This window comes from Temnothorax longispinosus, chromosome 10 (genome assembly GCF_030848805.1).
Source record: "Temnothorax longispinosus isolate EJ_2023e chromosome 10, Tlon_JGU_v1, whole genome shotgun sequence".
NCBI classification, from domain to species: Eukaryota; Metazoa; Arthropoda; class Insecta; order Hymenoptera; family Formicidae; genus Temnothorax; species Temnothorax longispinosus.
In genome coordinates, this window is record NC_092367.1 from 11,614,182 (window position 1) to 11,640,826 (window position 26,645).

At 34.2% G+C, this 26,645-nt stretch overlaps 2 protein-coding genes across 5 annotated transcripts in view; one reads left to right on the forward strand and one right to left on the reverse strand.

The window, feature by feature from the left end:
* Nucleotides 1-2,843, forward strand: part of LOC139820939 (uncharacterized) — a 28,293-nt gene extending 25,450 nt beyond the window's left edge. Inside the window, exon 4 of the mRNA XM_071791565.1 lies at nucleotides 2,033-2,843. Coding sequence (XP_071647666.1) covers nucleotides 2,033-2,218 — 186 coding nt within the window. The 3' untranslated portion in view covers nucleotides 2,219-2,843. The remainder of the gene's footprint in view (nucleotides 1-2,032) is intronic.
* Nucleotides 2,844-21,230: 18,387 nt separating this feature from the next.
* The window catches only part of Spred (Sprouty-related protein with EVH-1 domain), a 35,856-nt gene continuing 30,441 nt past the window's right edge, over nucleotides 21,231-26,645 (reverse strand). For 3 of the 4 annotated variants that reach the window (XM_071791561.1, XM_071791558.1, XM_071791559.1), the window contains 5 exons: nucleotides 26,284-26,590; nucleotides 25,946-26,114; nucleotides 23,733-23,794; nucleotides 22,050-22,606; nucleotides 21,231-21,661 (listed from right to left, as the gene is read on the reverse strand). In XM_071791561.1, the coding sequence (XP_071647662.1) occupies nucleotides 21,505-21,661; nucleotides 22,050-22,606; nucleotides 23,733-23,794; nucleotides 25,946-26,114; nucleotides 26,284-26,556 (1,218 nt within the window). In that variant the 5' untranslated portion in view covers nucleotides 26,557-26,590 and the 3' untranslated portion in view covers nucleotides 21,231-21,504. The remainder of the gene's footprint in view (nucleotides 21,662-22,049; nucleotides 22,607-23,732; nucleotides 23,795-25,945; nucleotides 26,115-26,283; nucleotides 26,591-26,645) is intronic. The other variant, XM_071791560.1, reaches the window with a different exon arrangement.

Consider the following 26,645-nt stretch of genomic DNA (forward strand, 5'->3'; position numbering starts at 1 on the left):
ATGTTTCTTATAATTTAAACATATGTAAAAATGTTTACATGTTGTAAATCTGCATAACATGACGTAATGAAAATAAATACCCTTCTCTTTCAACAAATACTAATAATTTACTCTTTATAGCTTATACTCTTTTCTCTCTATAGCGCTAATAAATCTTAAAATATCAAAGAACGAATCTTTAATATCCGAAATAATTTATAACATTTCGTGTGAATCACTCTATATACTGAATGTTACTAATAGTAAGATTTGGACAAAGAAAGATTGCAATTTTTGCGAACTTATTCTAATAAATCAAACTTATTCTAATAAACAAATAAAGACGAGTTCAACGATATATATAAAATTTGTATTTTGTGAACCTCAAACATGTTCAAAAACGAGTTTGAAAGTCGAATTTTCGAAAAATCCTAAGAGTCAGAATAAGGTCACACATGCATAAAAGGCATCAATTAGACGCTTTTTCTGTCACTCTTGGCGATGTAAACATGGGAGAAAAAAGAGTGAGAGGGAATGTTTGCCTTGCCTTTCCTTCTCTTCTATGACTGTAATAGAGGTCATCGAAATTCAAATCCGGTCCTTAGTCCTTAGTCCATTGTTTTTGCATTCTGACAGTATTATTTCTTAATCTCCTTGTAACCAAATATTTGACTATCTGATAGTTCTTTCGAGAATATTGTTCTATTCCTTGTGTTTCATCGATTGTCATCAATCGACAAGTATTATTTTTAGTGCAAGTATTACAGAGCGTAAGTAAGTCTGTATAATATTATTAGAATGGTTAGTGAAAATTTATCTTATACGACCAGCATATTAGCGAAATCAAACATCCGGCAGCTCATCTCTCTCAGTTCTTTCAAGATGTTGTTCCGCTGCTAGAAATTAAGAAGGTTGTCGCGTGTACTTATAGTATAATTTTGTTTTCTTGATTAAACAGTGTAAAGTTAGTCTCAGAAATAATTCATAATATGTTATCATTGAGACAGAAAAAGCATAAAAATCGCAACTTTGTTTCATTTTTGTACTTGATATTGTTTAAATAAATCATTAAAAAATTGAAAAAAATATATATATATATATAATTCAAAAGATTAAAAAACCGTAATTGCAATTCTCGATGTCATAAAATTGTATCATAAAAATTTCATTAATTTTTACTGTACAGGGACCGTATTCTCGAGCCTGCCTTAATGATTTTCGTATGCGACTTTCTATTTGAAAAGCATTGAATTTCGCATGCGAGTTTCATGAAAACGATTCAAGAATAGGGCCCCTGGAGCAGAAATACATAATATGATGTTTACATAGAGAGTATATAGTATATATATATATATATATACACAATTTTTGTAACTTTTAAAGCGAATATCTCAGAAACGGGTCAGACAATCCATCGTAAATTTAACACAGGTTTTTGGGATATATAAGTGCACAATCTCTGTAAATTTCAGCTTCATCGCCCTATTTTGATATAAGCGATGTACATTCTTAGTGAAAATGATCCTGAAACACTGACTATGAACTTAGATAAAACGGGCTTAGGTAAATAAAAAATATAATTTTGGAATTTTTCGAAAATTCGACTTTTAAAGTTTTAAACTCGATTTTGAACATGTTTGAGGTTCACAAAATACAAATGTTAACCCTTCGCCCGTAATCTGGGTCGTAAATGGCACAAGCCAAAATTCAAAATAGAATACCGCCGAAATGAAAAGGGGGGGGAGCTTGCTTTCCCTCGTAAAAAAAGTAGGGAGTGGGGAGAACTCATGCCCAAAGTTTCGTTGGAATTCGCCAGTATGTGCTTGACCAGCAGCGAGTCAAAGTGCGTCCAGTGCCAATATTGACCCTGATTACGGACAGTGCCAGACTTTCGTGCTAGTAAGTAAAATTAATTTAACGTCATTTTCATATTACTACAGTTATTTTTAACTTATATAAGTGATATTTTTTTATGATTGTGTATATTATATATATAACCTCAAAATGTGAGTGGATGAAAACACGTGTAAAAAGAAATTACATGTACTTTCAGAGTACAATGGATGATCAAGCGACAAATATCAGATATTATTTACGAGAAAGACGTCACGCAGTTGAGGATGAAGCTTCTGAAAATGAGTCCTACCACGAAGAAGTCGAGGAGCACGTGTCTGGGCCTGAAGAAGCTGACGGAGACTCAAAAAGAAATTTTAGGTGTTCAAAGTACTACTTCATTTAATCCAAACACTAAAATCAAACGTAAAAGATGCTCAGTCTGTCCTTACGCTGACGATGTTAAAACATCATTTTGTTGTGGACTTTGCGGTAATGCCGTTTGTGAAAAGCATCGCACAAATTTATGTTTGTCATGTGCTAATTCTTGGACAGAATAAATCACTCTTAATGTTCTTGAACGATTTTATATGATTTTTTAATAAAATAATGTAAAAATTACGCTAAAAGTCTTATTTTTCTTTAACCCGAAAAACGCCATTTTTAATCCTCAGAATAATTATACTTTTTGAAAATGACCCATATACATAATTTTTTTCTTGAAAGTACACATATTTAACTATAAAACCTCGTTGGAATTTTTCATTTTGATTTAAAATTCAATGAGATATGATTTTTTTAATAAAAATGGATTTTTATTAATTTTTTGCATAAAGAATTATTTATAAACAATTTATTTTATAACAAATCGCTAAATAAACTTTGGGATTATAAAATAGGATAGTATACAAGTATTACAGAATTTTTTCAGATTTTTTGAACACTATTTACTAGGTCAAAATAACGACAGGACATTTACGACCCAGATTACGGACGATGCCAGTCAAATTATAGTTTACGGGCGAAGGGTTAATAATATATATCGTTGAACTTGTTTTTATTTATATGTTATTTATTAGAATAGGTTTGATCTCGTTTCGCAAAAATTGCAAATTCGAACATCCTCCTTTGCGGGATGAATCTGACGTTATCGTGTTTTTGTCAAAGCATCTTAACAACACTATGTATATATTTACATGAAACAAATATTCGTTAATCCATTGTACAAATAAATTTCTTTTATATTAATGCATGCATTAGTAAAAAGTAAAAGTAAATATTACGAGAATAGATTTCCATGTATGAAAGTATATCTTATGAAATCGCAAATAATGTTTATCATTTGCATTGATATACACAGGATTTCAATAATATTAAATAACGTGTGTATAGCAATAAAAATAATAAAGTATAAGATACATTTAATCATAACTTATAATGACTGTATACAAAAGTAAAAAGTTATAAAATTTAAAAAAGAACGATATATATATATATATATATATATATATATATATATATATATGTATATGTAGGTCCGGAAGTATGTTCCGGGACTTTTATTTTTGATATCGGTATATTCCGGGACATTTGGCAGTTTCCAGGACTGTCCTGGAAAAAATTCATGTCCTACGGCAATTTTCGGGACAGTTTTTTGAATCTGATTACATATATATGCGTTATATTCCAGGACTGTACATTTCAAAAAACGTAAACAGTCCCGGAACATACCTCTGGACCTACATATATATATATATATATATGCTTTTAATATATCTTAAGATAAGAAAGATAATATGTACTTCTATATGATAAACATATAGTTTTGTTTAAAAATTTATAAAATAAATATATATTGGTATACATTAAACAGATGTGTATTAAATATCAGACATTACGAAATCATAAACTTTATATCCCTTAATTGGAATCGAAGAGGTATTAACAAACGTTTTGGTTCTACAAACTGTTGCTTAGATTTTAATCGATATCTTGTGTCTCTCCTAATAGCAAAATATTTTTATCCTCTTACAAACAAAACAAAATACTACACTGAATTAAACTTGGAAGTATACACAAAACTGCTAATTTATTGCAAACAGTATTATACAATTGAATGTTATACTTATTACGAAAAAATATAATTCCAAAATATTACTTTAAGCACGCAAATTTCAATATTAATTAAGGAATATATTTTCTCTTGTTATTTTTTCTACCTTTTAGAATGTATTAATTAATAAGAATAAAAGATAAATACTAACAGAGATAAATACTAACCATTTTATTTCCTTTTATATATAAAATAGATACACGAGTTGATATTACTGGTGTTGCGTAAAATCTAAAATCTTTCTAGGATTCGACAATTTTAAGAAAATATAGGAAACCGATATATATATATATATAAAGTGAGCTATGTAATCTGTTAGAAATTAATAACTTGATATATAACTAAACAAGATACCTTACTCTTCTTAATATGGTATAATAGTAAAAAAATATTGCTAATAAATAACTTTTTCAAAGTGAAAATTTTTAGATCTCGCTTTAAAAATTTTTTATTGGATATATAATATATATATTTTCTCAACAGTCGCACATAGTAGAAATCATAAATACAAACGTACAAGTCACCTTCAGATTAAAAATCTGTTTTTGCTACGAATGCAATTTATGATGGTAATAAAATTAGTTATGATAATGGTATATATATATATAGTAAACTATATGATTTCTTTTATACACGTTTTATACTCCTTTTAATATTCGTTTTAATATCCGCAATATTTCTATGTTTATCGATTTTTGTCTAAAACAGACTATTAACCATTCGAGGCCACACTGGGTGGCGGCCACTCAGACAGAAATTCAGGCCTGATATTTTTAATATAGGCTTTATAATCAGTGTCCCTCCACCTAGGATCCCTAGTTTGAGTCCCTCTCTTGAAGATCCGTACTGTAGAAAGGCTTTAAGCCATGTCAGTTATGTTTGGTAAACATTTTAAAATTATTTATGGGTGCAATGGTGACTACTCAGGTGTAGCTTCGGTGTATATTTCTTATCGCGACCAAAAATTACGACATTTTTGTTCATCGAGCACATTTCGGGTTCTGCAACATACATATTTTTTAACAACACCTTTAAGATGTTTCATGAATTTTTACGTGCACATTTAATTAGAATTATAAGACTGAATTCGTCTGGGTATCGACCTCCCAGTGTGGCCGGAGCGTATTAAAAAAAGAGGTGTGGCCTCGGAGGGTTAACATTCGTTTATTACCTTATGTAATTTTTTTCTATTTCACAGAAACATAAACAATTTCTCTTGTAATTATATAATTTTTTGAATAATAAGAGATTTTAAATAGAATAATATTATCGTGTTACAAAAATATAAATTTTGTAAAAATATTCGGACACTTCTTGTATATTATTACTACTTTAGAATCTACTAATTCTAGAAAATCTTCTAATCAAATAGTTTCCTATGTAAACGTATGTATCATTTCATATTTCTGTTGGGTAAAAAATGTAGAAGATTAAATTTAACAGAAGAAAATAAAAGACGTTATTTTTCAAGATGCCGTGTAAGAGATAGAATAGTTTTTATATGAACGCCATAATTCATAATTTATTATAAAAAAAATTGTTTTATCTAAAATCGCAAAATTATTAAGTATGGAAAAGATATAATAGTAAATATATGTATAGGTATATTATAAAAAGATACGAATATATATGTATGTATAACAAAAGTGTTGATTTTAAGATCCAAAAAAGATGTATCTAAGCCTAAGCATTCGTATCCGAGGAATAAAAATTCATAAGAAAAATACGGAACAATCCACGATTAAGAACCTCATAATTATCTCTATAATTATCAGAACTGTTCCATAACGTAAAAAAGGAATGAATAAACGATTCATTAAATGTACAAAAAATACTGATATAATAAATTTATTACTTAAAAACAAAAACATATGCGAATAAAGCAAATAGGAAGGATTAAATTTGTGAGAAAATATACATTTTAAAAGATGAAAAAAAAAAGAAATTGTGGAACAATGTTCGCAGATAAAGATAAGTTCAATATATTAAGTTCGATATATTAAAACAAAAAATTAGAATTTGATTTAAAAAATATAATATTTTGCTATAGAATAATTGCGGCGAATGCGAGTCAGGCGATACGTGATGCGCAAATAAAACTTAATATTGCTATTTTAAAATATTTAATAAAAATTATTCTTAAGTTTTTATCTCATCATTTGAAACATCTTATTAAATAGAAAGGTTTTCTAATAAAATATTGAAAAATTAAACAATTTCATAAAAAAAGGGCTAACGAACTCGTTCTTCATGCTTATAAATATATATTACAAATCAATTACAAAAACCAACGTTTTGGCTCTAAATGTGGCCTCCATCAGTGTAAAAAACAAAATTTACGAAATAACCTTGGTCATTTAATACAGAGTTTAAATAATTAACCGAAATTATAAAAAATCTAGCATCGATATATCTTAATTTACAGTGTCTCGCAACATAATTATTAACTCGCTTACGTTCCTTTATTCATATGATGTACCAGAATCGGTCCTAATAATATCTCGCAGCGGTCGGTAAACCTCGCTTACTATCCTTTGTTCGCATAAAAAGTGTCCATAAGTCGGTCAAGGAGTGGAAAGTCATAATTCTGCTCAGGATGTCCTTATGTAATATAATAAAATAAATAAGTCGTTAGTAATGTAGGATCTCAACTTGATACGGTTTATCTCTCTTCGCATCGGCGGAATGTTCGAGCAGGTTCGAGCGGGCTGTGTGTGTTTATAATCGGCAATGTTATTGTCCTTGCGTATGTTTGTCTGACGAGCGACAGTTCGACCCGGTAACGGCGGGCGAACAGTCGTTGGAAAGCCCCGAAAGCGAGAAGATCGACCAAGCGAGTTGTGCGGAATAACGAAAGAGACGCGGTTTATCCGAATAAGATCCGAGACCCTTTTTATAACAATAAATTATAATTTTATATTACATAAACTACCTTGTTTAATATAAAACCTTACATCTTTTGGGGGCTCGTCCGGGATCGGATCGGATATTCGGGATCGTTCCGCGGGTGACGTATTTGAGAAGGAGGAAAGACGTTGAAAATTGTGTAGCGGTCGCGACGGTTGTGACGAAGGCGAAAAAAAAGACGATCACGAAGATTTAAAGACGGAATAAAGACGGAATTAAGAATTCAACGAGACGAAATTGAGGAAGTGCGTGAGATGTCTGACCCGAGTGCTTTCACGCTGGCCAATTTAAGAGGAAAGTGCAAAGCGCTCAAATTGCCAACGACGGGAACAAAGGCAGAAGTGATTGCGCGACTTGTAGAGGCTGACCCGACGAATTCGTGGATGACGGAGGAGAACGGCGGTAATGGAGGCGACGACGATGCGGGTATCAAGGCCGGGGTGCTGGAGGGTGCACTGCTTCGGCGAGAGGTTGAGATCTACAGACGGGAAAAGGAGCTCGCGGAGCGTGAGCTTGAGTTGGTTCAGCGCGAGATAACGATGTTGCGTGAGCAGCAGCGGCAGGTTGCCGTCGGCAACGAGGAGGAGGTAGCAGCGGTCAACGTCAAGAGAAGAACGACTCCATGTATGCAGCCGCGGATAAATCTGACGACAATAGGCGATCTGCTGAATGATTTCGATGGCGTGTCCACCGATTTCGACACTTGGGAGAAGCAGCTGCGATTTGTGAAGCAGACCTATCAATTGGAGGACGACCACACCAAGATTCTGATCGGCAAGAAGCTGAAAAAAAGGCATTCGAGTGGTTCCATTCAAAAGAGCGGAGTATGTGAGCATGCCGCTCGAGGCCATTGTGGAGTCTAACTCTCACGGCGATGTTCCAACGCCGTGAGAGTAATCGTTGCGCAAGAAATTCGAGAACCGCATCTGGAACAGGGAGGAAACTTTTCACGAATACCTCCATGAAAAAATAATTATGGGAAATCGTGTGCCAGTTGATGAAGACGAACTAATCGAGCATGTTATAGATGGTATTCCGGATGCAGCACTGCGCGACCAGGCGCGCATACAAGGATTTGCGTCAACGGATGCCCTCTTGAAGGCTTTCGAAAAAGTAATGCTGCGGGATCGCGGTATTTGGCGAGGCGGTGGAGCCCGTGGAGCTGGTAGAGCGTCGAGGGACGAGCGGCGTGAGCGATCCGACGGGGCCGGAGGATCGAGTGGTGGTGAGGCGAGTGCCAAGGGAGCGGCGACGGGAATTAGGCGCTGCTTCAACTTCGGCAATCGGCGCGCGAGAGCATGTTAGTGCGAATTGCCCGATTCAAGATTTGGGAACGAAGTGCTTCAAATGCGGTAAGCACGGACACATTGCGGCCGTTTGTAGAAAAAAAGATGAGCCGACTTGTCGCGTCGATTACGGAAGTTAATAAAAAATGCATGAAGAACGTAGTGATAGCCGATCGAATAATTCCAGCGTTAATTGACACGGGCAGCGATAATTCGATTATGCGGGCTATCGAGTATGCGATAATCGGGGCACCGAAACTGCGGACATCTAAGACAGTAGAGTTTTGCGGAATGGGGGGTCGTATTGGTCCGAGTTGTTCCCGACGAGGTCACGCAACACGGTTTGCTTCTCGGGACGGACTTTTTGAGTACCGTAGATATTAGCTTTAAGAGAAGCGTGATTGTGATTAGCCCGTCACACCAGGAAGCAGTTGATAGTGAGGCGTGTCCTGAGATATTCGCGATTGATGTAATGGATGAAGGCGTAATAGATGTATCGGGCGTACAAGACATCGAGCACAAACGCGCTATAATAAATTTAATTGAGAATTATAAGCCGGATTTGTCGAGCGAAACTGACGTAAAAATGTCTATTATATTGAAAGATGACGAACCTGTATACCAGAAGGCGAGACGTTTATCACAGAGCGAAAAGGACATAGTCAACGCGCAGATCGACGAATGGGAGAAGCAAGGCATAGTTCGGCCGTCCATGTCTGATTTTGCGAGCCCGATTGTTCTTGTAAAGAAAAAAGACGGAACGAGTAGACTTTGCGTAGATTACCGGATGCTTAATAAAAAAATAATTAAAGACCGATACCCGCTTCCTCTAATCGAAGATCAGTTAGACGAGCTTCAAGACGCGAGAGTTTTTAGTACACTTGACTTAAAGAATGGTTTTTTTTTCACGTGCGTGTGGACGACGCGAGTATAAAATATACATCCTTTGTCGTGCCTGATGGTCAATACGAGTTCCTTAGAGTTCCGTTTGGATTGTGTAATTCTCCGTCGGTTTTCCAACGATTTGTAAATAATGTTTTTAAAGATTTGATGAGGCGAAAGATTGTATTGATTTACATGGACGATTTAATTGTGTTGTCCAAGGACGAGAGCAGCGGTCTAAAGAATCTCGAAATTGTATTAAGGACTGCTAGCCAAGCTAGATTAATTATTAATTGGAAAAAATGTAGTTTTTTGCGACGAAGGGCCGAATTCCTCGGATATGTGATCGAGCCTAGGACGGGACGATACGTCCATCCGAGCGAAAGGTCGAGGCTGTTATGCATTTCCCAGAGCCGCGAGATGTGCGGCAAGTACAGGCCTTCTTGGGACTGTGTGAGCGGCTATTTTCGTAAATTCATTCCGAAATATAGTTTGATAGCACGACCGTTGTCGAATTTACTGCGGAAGGATGTAAAGTTCCGGTGGCCGAAAGAAACGCGTTCGGGCAGTTGAAGACTGTATTGAGCGAGCGACTGGTATTGAGTTTGTATCGGGTGGGCGCAGAAACCGAGTTGCATGCGGACGCATCTATGTACGGATACGGAGCAATCCTCTTGCAGAGGAATAACGAAGACCAATTGTTACATCCCGTATATTACGCGAGCGGAAAAACGACACCAGCCGAGAAAAAATATACGAGCTATACGAGTTGGAGGTTCTCGCGATAATTAGAGCGCTTAAGCGATTTCGTGTATATCTGCTAGGTATCGAATTCAAAATTGTAACGGACTGTCGGGCTTTCGCATTGACGATGTCGAAAGATCTGTGCGTGCGTGTGGCGCGATGGGCATTGTTGCTCGAGGAATTTAAGTACACGATCGAACACAGGCCGGTAAAAGTATGGTTCACGTTGACGCTTTTAGTAGGAACCCGCTACCATCTCTCTAAATTTCTTGGAGTGGAATCTCACTCCAAAAGAGTGAGATCCCACTCTTACGAATAATGAAAATACTGCCAGTCTAAATAGAGCAAATTTTCACTTTGCGAAAGAGTGCTTATTCATTTTTTACTTGGAGTGATTGTTCAACTTTGGAAATAGTGACATGTTTCACTGAATAATTATTCACCCGACATAAAAAAAATTATTTATTTCAAAATTTTATTACTATTTTTTAACTAAATTTGTTTCTTAAGATGCAGTCTATGATTATAAATATTTTCTCGTATTTGAAAAACACACTTACCTTGGTGGGATTCGAACTCGGGACCTCTGCATCGTGAGCCAACTGCCTTACGTGGTAGACTACTTCTTAATTTGATGTAAGCGTTATATATAGTCTACATATATCACAACCAGCGCAAATATATAATTTTTCAAAAATTATCTTAAGAAACAAATTCAGTTTAAAAAGAGTAATAAAATTTTGAATTTGATATATGATATAATATTTCTTAATGTCGGGTGAATGTCAGAATTAAACCAGTGCCGGATCATTATAAAATTTTGTGTTCGTAAATATATTCGTAAATAATCGGGGCCTTATGTTATGTAAGGTCATCCCTAACAAATTTCTACACGGGACCAATTGAACACGCGGGAAGCGGGAAGCGGGAAGGCGATTTCACTTCAAGTTGGAGTGAAGTTTGGAGTGATGACTTCACTCGAAGCGGGAAGCGGGAAGCGGGAAGGCGATTTCACTTCAAGTTGGAGTGAAATTTGGAGTGACAACTTTACTTTAAAAATCAGAGTGAAACTCAACTCTTTTTACCTTAGAGTAAATAAATTCACTCTATTGGAGCGAATATTCACTCTTTTTGAGTGAACTGGTCAGTAACTCCATGTTTAGAGTAAAAATTTCACTCTAAAAAATTTAGAGAGATGCTGCTTAGTAATAGGCGAATGCGAAGAGGGTCTATTAGCACGATTGAGAAGGGCGCAGAGAGAGGACAACGATCTGAGGAAGATTTTCGACGCGATCGAGCGAGCTGAATCGAATGACTACCTGGTTCGAGGCGGAGTCTTGTACAGGGACACTGATGGCGATATTCGCATGGTTGTTCCGACGGCTATGCGGCGACAGGTGATTAGAAGAGCTCACGAGCAAGGGCATTTCGGAGTAAACAAAACAGAGGCGTTGCTGAAGAGGGATTATTGGATCCCCGGATTACGTGCTGAGGTCGAAAAGGTGACGAAGAACTGTGTCGCTTGTATCTTGGCAGAGCGGAAGCGTGGAAAGCCGGAAGGTTTTCTCAACCCGATCGAGAAGGGAAGCGTGCCACTTGACACGTTCCATATTGATTATCTGGGCCCGCTGCCGTCGACCAAGAAGGATTATGTGCACATTTTCGTTGTGGTGGACGGATTTTCGAAATTCATGTGGCTGTATGCGACCAGAACAACGAGCGCGAAGGACGCGATCGAACGTCTGAAGAGACAGTCCTGTGTGTTCGGTAACCCGAGGAGGATCGTGTCCGACAGGGGGTCTGCATTCACGTCGCGCGAATTCGAGGAGTACTGCCGATCGGAGGGTATCAGTCATCAGTTGATCACTGCGGGAGTGCCGCGAGCGAACGTCCAAGTTGAACGAGTGAACCGCACTCTGATACCTTTGCTGACGAAATTGTCAAATTCGAGGCCTTGTGACTGGTATAAATATTGCGCAAATATATTTGAATTCAACGCTGCAGAGGAGTATCGGAATGACGGCCTTCTGAGTGATGCTGGGCGTGGATCCGCGCGTTCGCGACAATCCGGATGTCAGAGAATTATTGGAGAGTGAGTTAATCGCCTCTTACAACGACGACCGAGACGAGCTACGAGAACGAGCCCAGAGGAATATAGAAAAAATACAAAGAGAGAATAAGGCAAACTATGACCGAAAAAGAAAGAAACCTTTTATTTATCGTGTGGGAGACCTTGTGGCAATTCGACGTACACAACAGGGCCCTGGTCTCAAATTTGCCCATAAATATTTCGGGCCTTATGAGATTATCAAAGAATCATCGTTACGTCATACGAAAGATAGGCGAACACGAGGGACACCGTTTCAGACATCGTCAGCGGCAGATTATATGAAGCCATGGATTAATGACGACAAAGACATTGAAGACATGTCGGAAGATGAAAATTAGGAAAAAAAAGGAAGACGAGCGGTCGGGGCGACCACTCGGTCAGGACGACCACTCGGTCAGGACGGCCGAGTGTAGGATCTCAACGTGATATACGCTTTATCTCTCTTCGCATCGGCGGAATGTTCGAGCAGGTTTGAGCGGGCTGTGTGTGTTTATAATCGGCAATGTTATTGTCCTTGCGTATGTTTGTCTAACGTTCGACCCGGTAACGGCGGGCGAACAGTCGTTGGAAAGCCCCGAAAGCGAGAAGATCGACCAAGCGAGTCGTGCGGAATAACGAAAGAGACGCGGTTCATCCGAATAAGATCCGAGACCCTCTTTGTAACAATAAATTATAACTTTATATTACATAAACTACCTTGTTTAATATAAAACCTTACAGTAATAATAAAATTAATATTAAATTCTTTGTAATATTAGACAATATATCTTGATTTTTATAGAGATGTATATCGGAGAAGAAATGCGTATGTTGTTTAAAGATAAATGTGAAATTCGGAGATTGTATTGAGAAACATGTGGTAGGGATAGAGTATAGGAGGGGTTAGGAACAAGAGTGGGGATTAGGAAGGAGGGAGTAAATTAAGTATTGGGAGATATGCTTCTGACAAGAGATCTGTGTCGCTCTGTTTGTTAAGACCAATGTTCTTTTGATATGCACCATCTCAGAAATGAGTCGTTTATAATATGTAGGTCCATTATCCAAAATTTTAACTCCTTCCCAATTCAATCTATTGTCTATTTTTAGGCGATGTTCAGATATAACCAATGGAGATCCGCTTTTTTTCATTAAGATTTATGTTCTGAGCAGAATTATGACTTTCCACTCCTTGACCGACTTATGGACACTTTTTAGAGATAAATGTAATCAAATTACATCACAATGCGAACAAAGGATAGTAAGCGAGGTTTATTGACCGTTGCGAGATATTATTATTAGGAGCGATTCTGGTACATCATATGAATAAAGGGTAATTCTTTACAAATACACTGTAAAAAATTTAATGTCCCAGAAAGTTTACTCTAAATTTTGTGTTAAAATAACTCATGCATTGTGTTATTTTTTACATTTAGAATGTTATATCGACTAAAATAACATTTCTAAATGTAAAAAATAACACAATGCATGAGTTATTTTAACACAAAATTTAGAGTGGACTTTCTGGGACATTAAATTTTTTACTGTGTAGGGCCTTTTCCGAATTTTGATATTTTCTTGCGGCTCTCTTGGTAAAAACCTTTGTTGTGACTCCGACAGTGGATAATCAATCGGGGAGCCCGAAAAATATGTACCCTACCTATTTTTTTACCAATTTTTTTTCCTATTTTTATACCTATTTTTTCCGTGAGCGATTCACGCTCACAGCGTTGTAAAGAGCGATGTTTTCAGCGCTGTGAGCGTGAATCGGACAGCAGTCTTAGCATGTACTTTCAGTTGTAAAGCGAGGTCCACGTTGCCTACTGGTGGAGGTGGATGCGGGAGGGGGACCTTGCATCCCCCCGCGTGTGTGTTATGTGTGTGTGTGTTCCGGCATGTCGAAAAAAATAGGTATAAAAATAGGAAAAAAATAGGTAGGGTATGTACATATTTTTCGGGCTCTCCCGATTGATTATCACTGTCGGAGTCACAACAAAGGTTTTTACCAAGAGAGCCGCAAGAAAATATCAAAATTTGGAAAAGGCCCTATTGTAAAGAATTACCGAAAAACGAACGTAAGCGACTAGACTTTCTATAATTTCGGTTAATTATTTAAACTCTGTATTAAATAACCAAGGTTATTTCGTAAATTTTGTTTTTTACACTGATGGAGGCCACATTTAGAGCCAAAACGTTGGTTTTTGTAATTGATTTGTAACATATATTTATAAACATAAAGAACGAGCTTTGTTCGCTTATGAAATTGTTCATATTATGCAAACTTGACTAACTAATTGTTTAAAAAATTAAGTTCGCTTTTAAAAGATGTACATAAAATGTTAATTTTTATGAAGTGCCCGATATTTTTCTCACATAATATCTAATTATACAATATTATGTTTAAAAAACTTACTATATAATAAAATATTACATTTGCAAAAAGATTTTTTATATTTTTGTGAAGTAAAATGAATATAATACAAAATGAATAATTATTAAAATACAAAGTAATAAATAGATACTGCATGTAATTTTAAATATTAAAAAAAATAATAGTAAATTGGTTCTAATCATTCAATTAAATAAACATACAAAAACATTTAAAAAAAGTAAATACTGCATTATTTTATATTTTGTCTAAAAAATATCGTCAAAAAATGTTGGAATAAAAAGTAGAATGTCTCTTAAATTATAGTTTAGAGTGATCTTATTTTAATACTTTTATATGTAGAATGACTAGAACTTATGTAAAATATGAATTTATGTAAAAAAGGGAAATCTTAAAGAATATAAAAAGAAACTTTTTTTAACCTTAACATGTGCCCTCCATTTATTTTAAAATAATTTACGAAATGCATAAAAAAATAAGAGAAACATTTATAATCCAGATAAAAGGAAAAATTTTGTAGTGTTTAGCGACAAAAGCTGTTACCTCATATCAATCTTGTAAATAACAATTAATAAACTACATTAAATACATCCAAAAGTGATAAAAGTGAACACATAAATTTTGAAATAAGAAAACCAATTCTACAATTTTAAAATTTTCCTTCTTCAGTCTTTTATATGTATATAATACATTGGAATCATTTTAAGATGTTATTTAAGATGCACAGTACATGAAAGAAGGATGTTAAAAAAGTCCGATTTTTGGCTCCCCCGTGGAACTTTAGTTGATCGTAAAAAATTATTGTTTGGGACCCACATGAACAAGAAAAAACAGTCTTACATCCCAGAAATGCGGAAAACATTGATTTTACATCGAATTTTCTTGTGAAAACCAAATATTCGGATTTTCATGAATTGGATGCATTGCAAAGGTTTTTTAATTATAATTGGTATCAAAAGGTTTTTAAAATTTCTGATCACGAATCTATTCGTCATGGGTATCGACTGTTGCGCGTCCCTAGCAGCCCCGAACAGAACCTTCCAAGTCGTGTATCGATGCGATTCAAAGATCGGGCGCGTATGCGAGTTGTAAAATAAATTTTTTAATAATAATCCTTTAGTAAAACTTAATTGATTATATTGGAGGTGGTTTGAGAACATATGTTGAAGGGGAGAATGTACTGAAGGCAAAGCACCCAAACAAATCCGAGCTTTTTAAGCACAAGGACATTATTTTTATTTCCTCTACTTTTTTGGAAATTATTACAATATACATAAGGTGGTTTGCCTTCAGTCTTCAGTACATTCTCCCCTTCGACATACGTTCTCAAACCACCTCCAATATAATCAATTAAGTTTTAAGCGGGAAGCACACACTTCTTCACAATGCATAATGCGTAAGCATAAGAGAACTGATTGGTCTATTTCCTTATGCATATGTGTATGGACCAATCAATTTTCTTATGCTTACGCATTATGCGTTATGCAGAAGTGTGTGCTCCCCGCTTAAATAATGGATTTATTAAAAAAGTTATTTTACAACTCGCATACGCGCCCGATCTTTGAATCGCATCGATACACGACTTGGAAGATTCTGTTCGGGGCCGCTAGGGACGCGCAACAGTCGCTACCCATGACGAATTATCTAAATGGGAAAATGTAGAAATGGCGAATCAAAAATGGTGTTTTTGACATGTAGTTTTGTACGTAAGATTACATTATCCAACAATTTTATCAAAATGAGTCTAAGCGGGCTTTTTCAGACATGCTGATTACAAATCCATTAATTAAATGAAAAAATCTAACATGGTAGATTTAAGATGGCCGATCCAAAATGTTTGTATTGCTGGAATAAAATCAGGTAATTCACTTATTTTATATTGACGCTATTGATCTCTGAGACGAGATACCCGAGAGATTCTATCGATTCTATTACTATCTCTGTCCTCATATAGAGTTCCTATAATAAGAGTTAAGACACCGTATTAGCATTTTCTCACTCCCACTAACTTCTTGGCTGAAGCATATATATGGCGACCATGATAGCTTTGTCTCACTCCCACTAACTTGGCTGAAATACATGGTGGGACCAATAAAAAATCGTCACTACATTGGCTTAACTCTTATTATAGCAACTCTAATTTTATAGAAGAAAAATAAGTAAATTACCTGATTTTATTCCAGCAATACAAACATTTTGGATCGGCCATCTTGAATCCGCCTTGTTAGATTTTTTTCATTTAATTAAAGGATTCGTAATCAGCATGTCTGAAAAAACCTGCTCAGACTCATTTTGATAAAATATTTGAATGATGTAATCCTACGTACAAAACTACATGTCAAGGAAGCCATTCTTGATTCGCCATTTCTACATTTTCCCATTTGGATAACAGATTTGTGATCAGACTTCAAAAACCTTTTGATACCAATTATAATAAAAAAAACCTTCCAATGCATCCGATTCATGAAAAATTTTAGCATAATATCCGAATATTTGGTTTTCATAAGGAAATTTGATATAAAATCAATGTTCCCCGCATTTCTGGGATGTAAGACTGTTTTTTCTTGTTCATGTGGGTCCCAAACAACAATTTTTTACGGTCAACTGAAGTTCCGCAGAGGGGTAAAAAATCAGACTTTTTTAACATCCACCTTTGTAATTATTGTATATTGTACATATAATACGTATTCCAATTGAATTCTAAACTGTGTTTTAAATCATTTATGTGTAATAATTTAAATTAGTAAGTAAAGTATGATTTGTTAAGTTATTTTTAATTCATTTATAGATAACAGAAACATTTATTTCAAATCTTTGGTTGCTTCTTAAGATTGCAAAAAAATCACAAAATTCAAAAAATTTCCGCATTAACTACGTGTTTGTAAAATAATAAAGCATTTTGAGCTTAGGATTTAATGTAAGAAACAATAAAAAAATCTTTTAAGAAAATTTTTTAGAAGTGTCTGCAGTATGTTAATTATTAATATGATCAATTACGAGATTCGTTTAACTGACGTAAGATTATTTCAAGATTCCGTTTTAGGTATTTTTTAATCTTGTTTCATATAAACCTAATAATTTATAGACAAACATTGTACAAAGTAAAAGATGAAATATTATTTATCAATCAAAATAAACTTGTACCTTCTTCACACAAAAAGTATGTTAAATTTTTAAAATTCTATGATTTATGCAATATAGTAATTATGTAATCAGTCAATAAAACAACTTATTGTCCATTCTTTTTAACTCAAAGTACATTAAATTGAAAAAAAACTCCACTGAACCTTTATTTCCTTGCAGAATTTAATTCTCTTAATTTTCACTTGTATAAAATATTAAAAAATTAAATTTTATTGTAAAATAATGTTCAAGTGTTACATTTCGGAAACAGATAAAAATATAAAATATTTACAATCAATTTTAAATGTTAGTCTTTTTTTAATTATTGCTATTTTGAGAAATGTAGTATTTGATTTCAAAAATTTTTTAAACTGAATTACAGATAATAATGAAGAAAATAATGAAGAGTAGACAATTTAAGCAAAACGTGAAAAACATTAGGTAAATGAATAATAACACGTTCAAATGAGATAATAACACAAATAGTAAGATAAATTTACAGTAAGATAAATGTACAAAAATAATGAAATACAGATAAAAAATTAAATAATAAGCTATAAAAATAAACATGTCAACTTAAAACTCGAAATATTAATTAAAAATCGCATTGGATAAATAACAAATAAAATATTTAGATTAAGCAATCGCAGATATACAAAATATTCCACAAAAGTATGAATTATAAACAATCGTATTAGATTACCAAGAAACTTGCTTTACAAATGTGTAAAGAGATGAATTCTATTTTTGATATTCAATTTTTATTAATATATTCAAATTCAAATAAGATATGCTAAATGTGTGATAGATTTTATCACCCAAAATTATGTTTAAGGTAACAAAGAATTGATAGTTCTGTTAGAGAAAACATGTTGATGTAAAAACATTTTTATGAAAAATAAGTATGATAATTTTTATATTACGCATGTTTTGTGACACATCCCATATACAAGGGGATTTATATTGCTTACATCTTTTATTCCATTGCTGCAACTAATTTTACTTTTTAAAATAAATTTTTAATTTTTGAAGTCTTTTAAATTCTGACTTTTTTTGAAATTCTGTAGGCTTTATTTTATCTTTTATCAGATTGATGTATTTATACGTAGACCTTTAAGTAAAAACTCTAATTACATTATTGACCAGAATTTCGAAAAATTAATATTTAAAGTATATCTAGAACATGTAAAAAATTAAAAACTTGTTAGGATACTCATTTCTGTAAAACTTAAAAAATAAAAATTTTTGTAACTTTTTTGACAAAATATTTTCAGTGGAGTTTTCTCTTTTAACAGACATGATAACATAGTAATAAATAATAACAAATCAACAAACTATAGATAAATACATTATTTTAAGTCGAAAGATTAATTGAAGATTAATAAAAATTCAAAAATATGCCAATAACAAATGTATGTATACGTATACTAAAAAGCTATTGAACCTTTAACTTGGCAATATGTTTTAGATTCCTGTTATATTCCTGTTTTTCATTGCTTGAACAGAGCACACGTACAACTATGAGAAATGTATAGATTGAAACGCATCTACATGCATTTTGTCATTTATCCATATAGCTGCTAATTCTCAGTCTTTAACAATTTAGCATTAAACATTGTAATATTTTTCTTTAAAGCAATAATGTTCAGAAATATTTGCTGTAAAAGTGCAACAAATTTATTTACAAAAATTCTTAAGGCTCCTGGATGGTCACCGCGGCCATATTGGATTCTTACTATCGAGGCGAGGAAAACACCCAATTTTGTTGTGCATGCCATTTTCAAATAAAAAGACATTTCAATAAAACATCACTATAGATCGTTTCAGAACACTTCCGAAATTGGCCGAAAACTACCCTTTTCTCTCATCAATAAACAAACAGCCATAAAACAAAGCCTAAACATACGGGAAAAACAGCCGTTTAACGACTATCGAGAGGATGTGAAAACGTTCCTTCCGCATGCAAATCTTACTTTTCGGTCAATTTTACGACTTTCACGAATACGTTAAACGTTTAGAGCACAAGCACAGAGCGAATAATAAAGAAATACCATGCACAACAAAATAGGTTGTCAACATGTCACAAAGGACAGAATTCTCCATTGGAGGGAGTTCTGATTTCTGCCGCGACGGTACGTCGCCACCGTCAACGCAGAGTTCTCGGCTGACCATCCAGGAGCCTTAAAGCACTAATTAACTCTGCTATAAATAAAATTATCCTTAACATAAATTAACTAACCTGTTTGTAGAATGTTGCTTTTTGTACACATCTAAAAGTACGTTAATCTTTTAATGTAATTATAAAGATTTAAAAAATATTGCGAAAGTTAGCATAATTGCTCTGGAAAATTATACTCACGCAATGTATCGATGTAATATACAGTTGAAAAATAAATATAACATTTATATAATTCCCAACTGTTTCGAGTATAATTTGCACGATCACATCATATAATTGCATATTTTTCGAACTTTCCAATAAAATTTTCGAAGTCAACGTCTCTTAGTAAATGATATATTGTTATAATGTTGTGTCACAGTAACTTTGGTAATAAGCATGCGATCGAAGGTTGTGTCGCGACTTAATTAAAAGGTATTTTAAGTAATTTTTAAATAATTGCATGAAATTATCTCAAATATATAAAACTTCTCCAGTTTTCAAAATACTACGTTTCTCATCCACACTCACGCTTTCACACACACATACACACGCGCGCGCGCACCGACCACGCAGCAACGCACACTTTACCACTCACCCACATAGACATACACGCATACGCACACCTTTCTATTCATTCACACAGCATACACGCACACACATTTATGTATATATATTTTACATTTTTCATTATAACACAGTAAGTCAAGCATAATATTACCACTGATGTGACAAAAATGTCGTTAAAATTTATTATTCAAAATGAAACATTTAAATTGCTGACTATATATATTACTATTTAATCGCAATCTTTCCTTTTATTTTTTCCTTTATTAATTTATATAAGGATGTTTTCAAAGAAGTATAATTCTAAAACGAGAAAACAGTTTTCTAAATAAAATATTAATAGATTAAGTATTTTCATAATCAATGTATGTACGTCAAGTATAATGTGCGTTAGATTTTAGAGATGGCAAAATAACGAAGGATGAATGTTGAAGAAAAAAAATAAAAGATAAGTTGTACATTTGCCTTCCAACATACTATCAAGTTTGTCAATTTTTGTTCATATTGTTAATTTAAAGAAACTTAGATATAATCGATAAAGTAAACACGCGTTTATGTCAATATGCAGAAATATGAAAATAAATTAAAAAAGAGTGGCTTATTGATTCGGCAATTTAAAATAATCTGATAACAGTGAACAGTTCACGATACATATTTACACCCTCCACACTGATAATCCCATCGAGACACACTTTCAGTTACCTTATATATTTCTCCATTAGGTATCATTAGATATCATGAAGCAAACATCATTCAAACTGAGAATAGAAAAATTTCTTTCATGATGAGACTCACAGAAGCTAACACTCTCACAATGTGCACCACATATCACAAATAGTTGGTCTTGTACTACGATTACGCGAGCGTTACTTCTGTAGTAACTTACGATAATTTACTCGTTTACGCAGAGTAAATTATCGTAAGTTACTACAAAATCCCGTTTACGCGAAGGAATTATCGTAAGTTACTACAGAAATAACGCTCGCGTAAACGTAGTATGAGTTCATTTGCTAATTTTAACAGATTGAATATTCAAACTGTGTGTGTGTGTGTAACTAGTTGATTTCATCCAAAATTGTCCAATGTACACGTGAAATAAAATAATGCACTTTGCTCTAATAAAATATACAAAATGTATAGAATATATCGGGATTTTATGTGTGTGTGTGTGTGTGTGTGTGTGTGTGTGTGTGTGTGTGTGTGTGTGTGTGTAAAACATCTAAATTGGGTCTTTTCTCTTTGACCAATTTTTTTTTCTTAGAGATGACTCTGATGGATAAGTGCGTGCACTGGAAACTGTCTACCCCTTTGATACCTCTGACAACGACCCATATTCAAATCATGACATTCATATACATTGGCGACTGCGTTGTATGATGTGGAAAAATTGCTTGAACCAATCAAATATGGAGCAGAGATATCAAAGGGTTCTTCCAACTATTCCGTAGGATGGTGACGCCCGCCGCACATGCCGCAGGAAACTGCACACCAATGTACAGCTTTAAGAGGAGGATATATCCACAAGCAAGGGACGATGATTGACAACAAGGCCAAACCGCACCATCTTCGTCCCCATCCTTCTTCTGTACTACAACTGATTTGACATTTTGTAATTTACTCGAATGTTGCACAATACTAATCAACTAAATCTTTAAGAGATTGCATATATCGTAAAAAAGTATTTAATAACGATAGATACTAATATATAGTTTAAAAAGTAGCACACATCCAAAGATATTCCTTAAAAAAACTGATCTTACACTTTTTAGACAATCTTTGCAAGAAATTTAAAATGCAATAAATTCCTAAAAAATCCAAATTTTTGTAATACAAAACAATGCAAAAAAAGTAGTTAGAAAATAATAATACAAATAATATAAATACAAATGTATATTAGTTAAATATATAAAATAAATAATACAATAATAAAGTTAAAAAGATACAAATCGTCTGACTGTAGTTGTCTGAAATATTCTACTTACCTACAAGGATTTTGTGCAAAATCACCTTCGGCGTCACTCATGCAGTGATATAACATACATTGGGCACATGACAAACAAGAGACTGTTGCAATTCCACGCCTAATTGGATCGGGAGCATACTCGCAGGAACCTTTTGGATTATGTTGCTCCGAATACAGTTCTTGACAATGCTTGCAACGTAAACGTACATTACGTTTCATAGTATTCTTCGAAGGTTGCGATATTATTGTGTCTGGTTTCTTCAAAGAGCTTCCGCTATTAGAAGTATTATGTCCGTCTAATCTCTCACCCTTATGATCGTCAATAATAGGATACAGATATTCATGATTAAGTGTTGTAAGCTGCACATAGGGATAATTATCTGATCCAATGTCTGCGGCAGAAGCCAGAGGATGTTGCGTCGGCGGAGCTTTAATGGTGGAAGAACCACCGATGTAATGGATAGATCGGTGAGAGTCAGAAAGCTCCGAATATTGAGAATAATTCGGCACTCGAAATCCATGAGGTGTATCCGAAGACGCACGTGGCTCAGGTGGTTCCACTGGCAAATTCAAAGTCTGTAAATTTTGATAATTTTAATAAATTAGTAGATATGACTAAATTATAACGCACGCTTCGCGCGCGCTTTGTAATGTTTTTTATTTGTTATTATCTATACAAAAAACGGTAAATGTTCAGTATAACGCTCTCCCCTCCAATTTTCTTGAAATTTTGTAAAATAGTTTATTTTTGTGTGTAAAATACATTCTTCTCAGGAAATTTCAAGAAAATCGGAGGGGAGAGCGTTATACTGAACATTTACCTAAAAAACATTTGTACACTCGATCAATCGACTGAATCGAAACGACCAATCACGTTCGCAATAACACGGCAACAATTGCAAACGCGACCAACTTCAGGGTTTTATACCGCTTTTATGGGGACGGCGAGATGACAAGCTCAGCGCAGAGGGCAGCACCGAAAATGGAGACGTGTCATAATGTTTACGTTTAATGAGTAGAGAGGTTTGGAGAATTTTTTAACATGCCGGGAATGTGTGTGTGGCATATGGATGTAAAAATAAGGGAGGGCATCGGTTCCCGAGGGACAAGATATGATGAAAAAACGATAGATCACCGCATATAAAACGCGAGGATTTATGTCCGAATACAAATTCGCTGTGCACAAACCACTTTAGACCTGAGGATTATATTACCACCGGCTTTGAAAGTATTGAGTTTACAATGAAATTAATAGACATATAATGAAACATATGTTTGGTCGCGAATTTGTATTCGGACATAAATCCTCGCGTTTTATAGCAGTGATGATCCACCGTTTTTTCATCATCTTGTCCCTCGGAAACCAATGCTCTCCCTTATTTTTACATCTATATGCCACACACATTCCCGGCATGTTAAAAAATTCCGAAATATTTACGTTTATGTACACAAATTTTCTCGTTAACGATATGCTCGGTACTCGCGGTGACAGCTCGGTGCGTCTCCAATTTTGCTAGCGCCCCTAGCGGCTAAGAGTGGCACGCGCCGCGGCGCCGTCCCCATAAGAGGACCTTTTTTTAGATAAGAAACTGTCGCTTTATATTTCCTTTTGATTTATTTCGCTAAAGTTCTCTCCTTTATCATATAATTAATGTCTTCTCGATTAAAATTAATAGATTATAGAAAAAATAAATTTTTTTACCATGAAAACATCTTCATCCCCAGCGTCTGGAACATCGGTAGTCAACGTTAAATCAGACAAACCTATCGCATTAAAACATAAAATTTCTCAATAAGATCGTATCAAAAAGCAAAAAATGATAAAACATGAATTTAAAGCTGTTGAGCTTACCATTTACGTAATCCGTAATAAATTGCAGCAAAATGATTAGTGCGAACGAGTTAATAAGATATCATAAAAAATTCTTGTAATATTTATTTAAGAGTTACTCTGTGACAATATAGATGACTTTGACGTAACATTTTAATCGCATGACGTATTATAATATCGTGCAATTCACATTTTATTAATACTCAAATATAATGGGTAAAAGTAGATAGAACGTCCACGTAATCACAAAGAAAAAAAATGCTAAAAAATGTCATCCACTCTGTTGCAAAAAAATCCCAATGTACACTATATATGTATAAGTGTTTATTCGTTAAGGAGGTTGGCGCGTTTGATAAAATATAAGACAAGTCTATAATACATGTCTATAATACATATATAATACATAATATGAAAGTTAATTATATCAACATGTAGAAAAAATTTCATTGACTTTCACCATTTCTGAGATATTTGCTTTAGAAGTTACAGAAATGGTATATATATAGATATACTGCCCATGTAAATATCATATTATGTATCTCTGCTTCCGTACAGTAAAAGTGAATGAAATTTTTATGGTACACAAAATTACACTATATATAGTTAGCGCGTCAACCTTCTTACGAAGGTTAGCGCGTTTGATGAAATATAATAAGACACAAGTCTATAATACACATAACACGAAAGTTAATTATATCAACAATATGTAGAAAAAATTTCATTTACTTTTACCGTTTTGAAGATATTTAATTCTAAATGTATAAAATTTTACATTACAAATGTATGCAAAACCTTATCTATGGTATTTTCTCTTAATTTGAGACATTTGAATATAAGACAGAAATTTAAAAAATCGTTATAACTACCTAGATAGCAAAGCATGTCTGAGCAAAATAGCGCAAACCTGTGATTGCTTATGATGCTGGCAACTTGCCGTACATTTGCTTCAATTGATTTCGAGTAATTTAATATTTGAAGCAACACGCAGGAAACATTGGATGTATTGCCAGCAATTTGTCGGTAAGAGAGCAGCATCAACTTCGCGTTGATAATAATGCGATAATTGTGTGATCCTATGAATTATTACAGCAACATGACAGCAACCTAGATAGCACGCATGTCTACAAGATGTCTAAAAGATGTCTTTACGACGTCTTTTAGACATACTTGCTGTCTGGGAACAGCTCGAATTTTGAATCAACGATTTTAGACCGCAGCATAAGTTACCAACAAGTTGCTGGGAAGTTGCTGTACAAAATTGTTATATCATGAAGGCATCAACTTGCCGACAAATGCGGACTCAGTTGCCACAATTCTGATAGCAACACACTCTATGTTGTCGGCAATATGCCAGCAACAATGCAGACACGTTGCTATCTGAGAATGCAGGACACGTTGCTATCTGAGTACAAAGTAAACATTTAAGTTCGTTGTGGCAAAGTTTTATCTAAATTGACCGTACAGTTTGAAAGAAATTTATATTTTTCAATAAAAAAAAGCAAGAATATTTGACAAATGGATGACGCATATAAGGTGCAACGTAACATATGTATGGCGGCTGCGGTCCGACTCACGCTCACAGCGTTGAAAGTATCGTTCTATCTTTGTTTGATATTCGATGTGCAACGAAGACAGAATAATGCTTACAGCGTTTGAGTGTGGATCGGACCGTAGCCTATGACTGTCACTTGCTGTCAGTTATCGCAATCAAATGAGCGTCTTATAATTTTCATTTTGTCATTTTTACATATAAAACTATTATGTATAATGACATTAGCGAATTAGATATTGTTTATGTTTTAATATATTATTATTTTAATCAATTTTAAGAATAAACTGTTTATTGACTAGGAAGTAGCGCGACAACCTCCTTAACTATATATATTTTTGCAATTGAAACAAGTATATTGAGACTTCGCAAACAAAAAAAAGAATAAAGTACAGAAAGAACAAACTAAACAGATCAAGTTGTATACTGTAACTTGGAAATTTATGATACATTATAAATGCAATTTTTTAATATTAACAATTATTCTGAATAATAATCTCTTAAAATTAATCTTGTTTAGGAAAATTCTGTGTACCTTCCAATAGTTCCTCAACTGCTGTTCGAACACCTTTGTCAAACGCCCTTGCGTCGGCAGCTGTTTGAAACGTTAAACCAAACTTCTTTTCCCCTGTCCGCCAGTGATGAAAAGTTGGCATTACCTTATTATATTCGAAATCTTTTTTAATCGTACAACTAAGAACAACCTGAAAAAAAAAGATTTATTTTTATACAAGTCATGTACAATACCATATACATTCATGTATTCATGTTATATTTTACAACACAAACTACGATTTAAACTGTACTAAAACAGCTTTTGTTTAGATATCTTCTTTAAATAATAAAATATTTATAAAATATAGCAAGACCTACCGACTGATCGGTAATACGTTTCCCATAAATAAGATATTCATGTTTTCTTTTATTCGCGCCAGGCGGGGAAATATTGGAAGATCCATGGTTCTGAAGACCGACCGCTGCATTGGAGACGGAATTCGTAGGATTAGTCGTGGTAGGAATAGTGGTTCCATTAGTATTGTTTATTTGATGTACTCCTGAGGGAGTGACTCTACGCCTGACTGAGACATTCGCTAATCCACCACCGCTCAAAGGAACCCAACCACCGGAACTGTCATCTCTCGTCATTACCTGGGCATGGACCCTTACCAGATAGTTACCACTGCAAAGAACAAATATGACAGTTATTATATCATGTATCACTCATATACGCATGT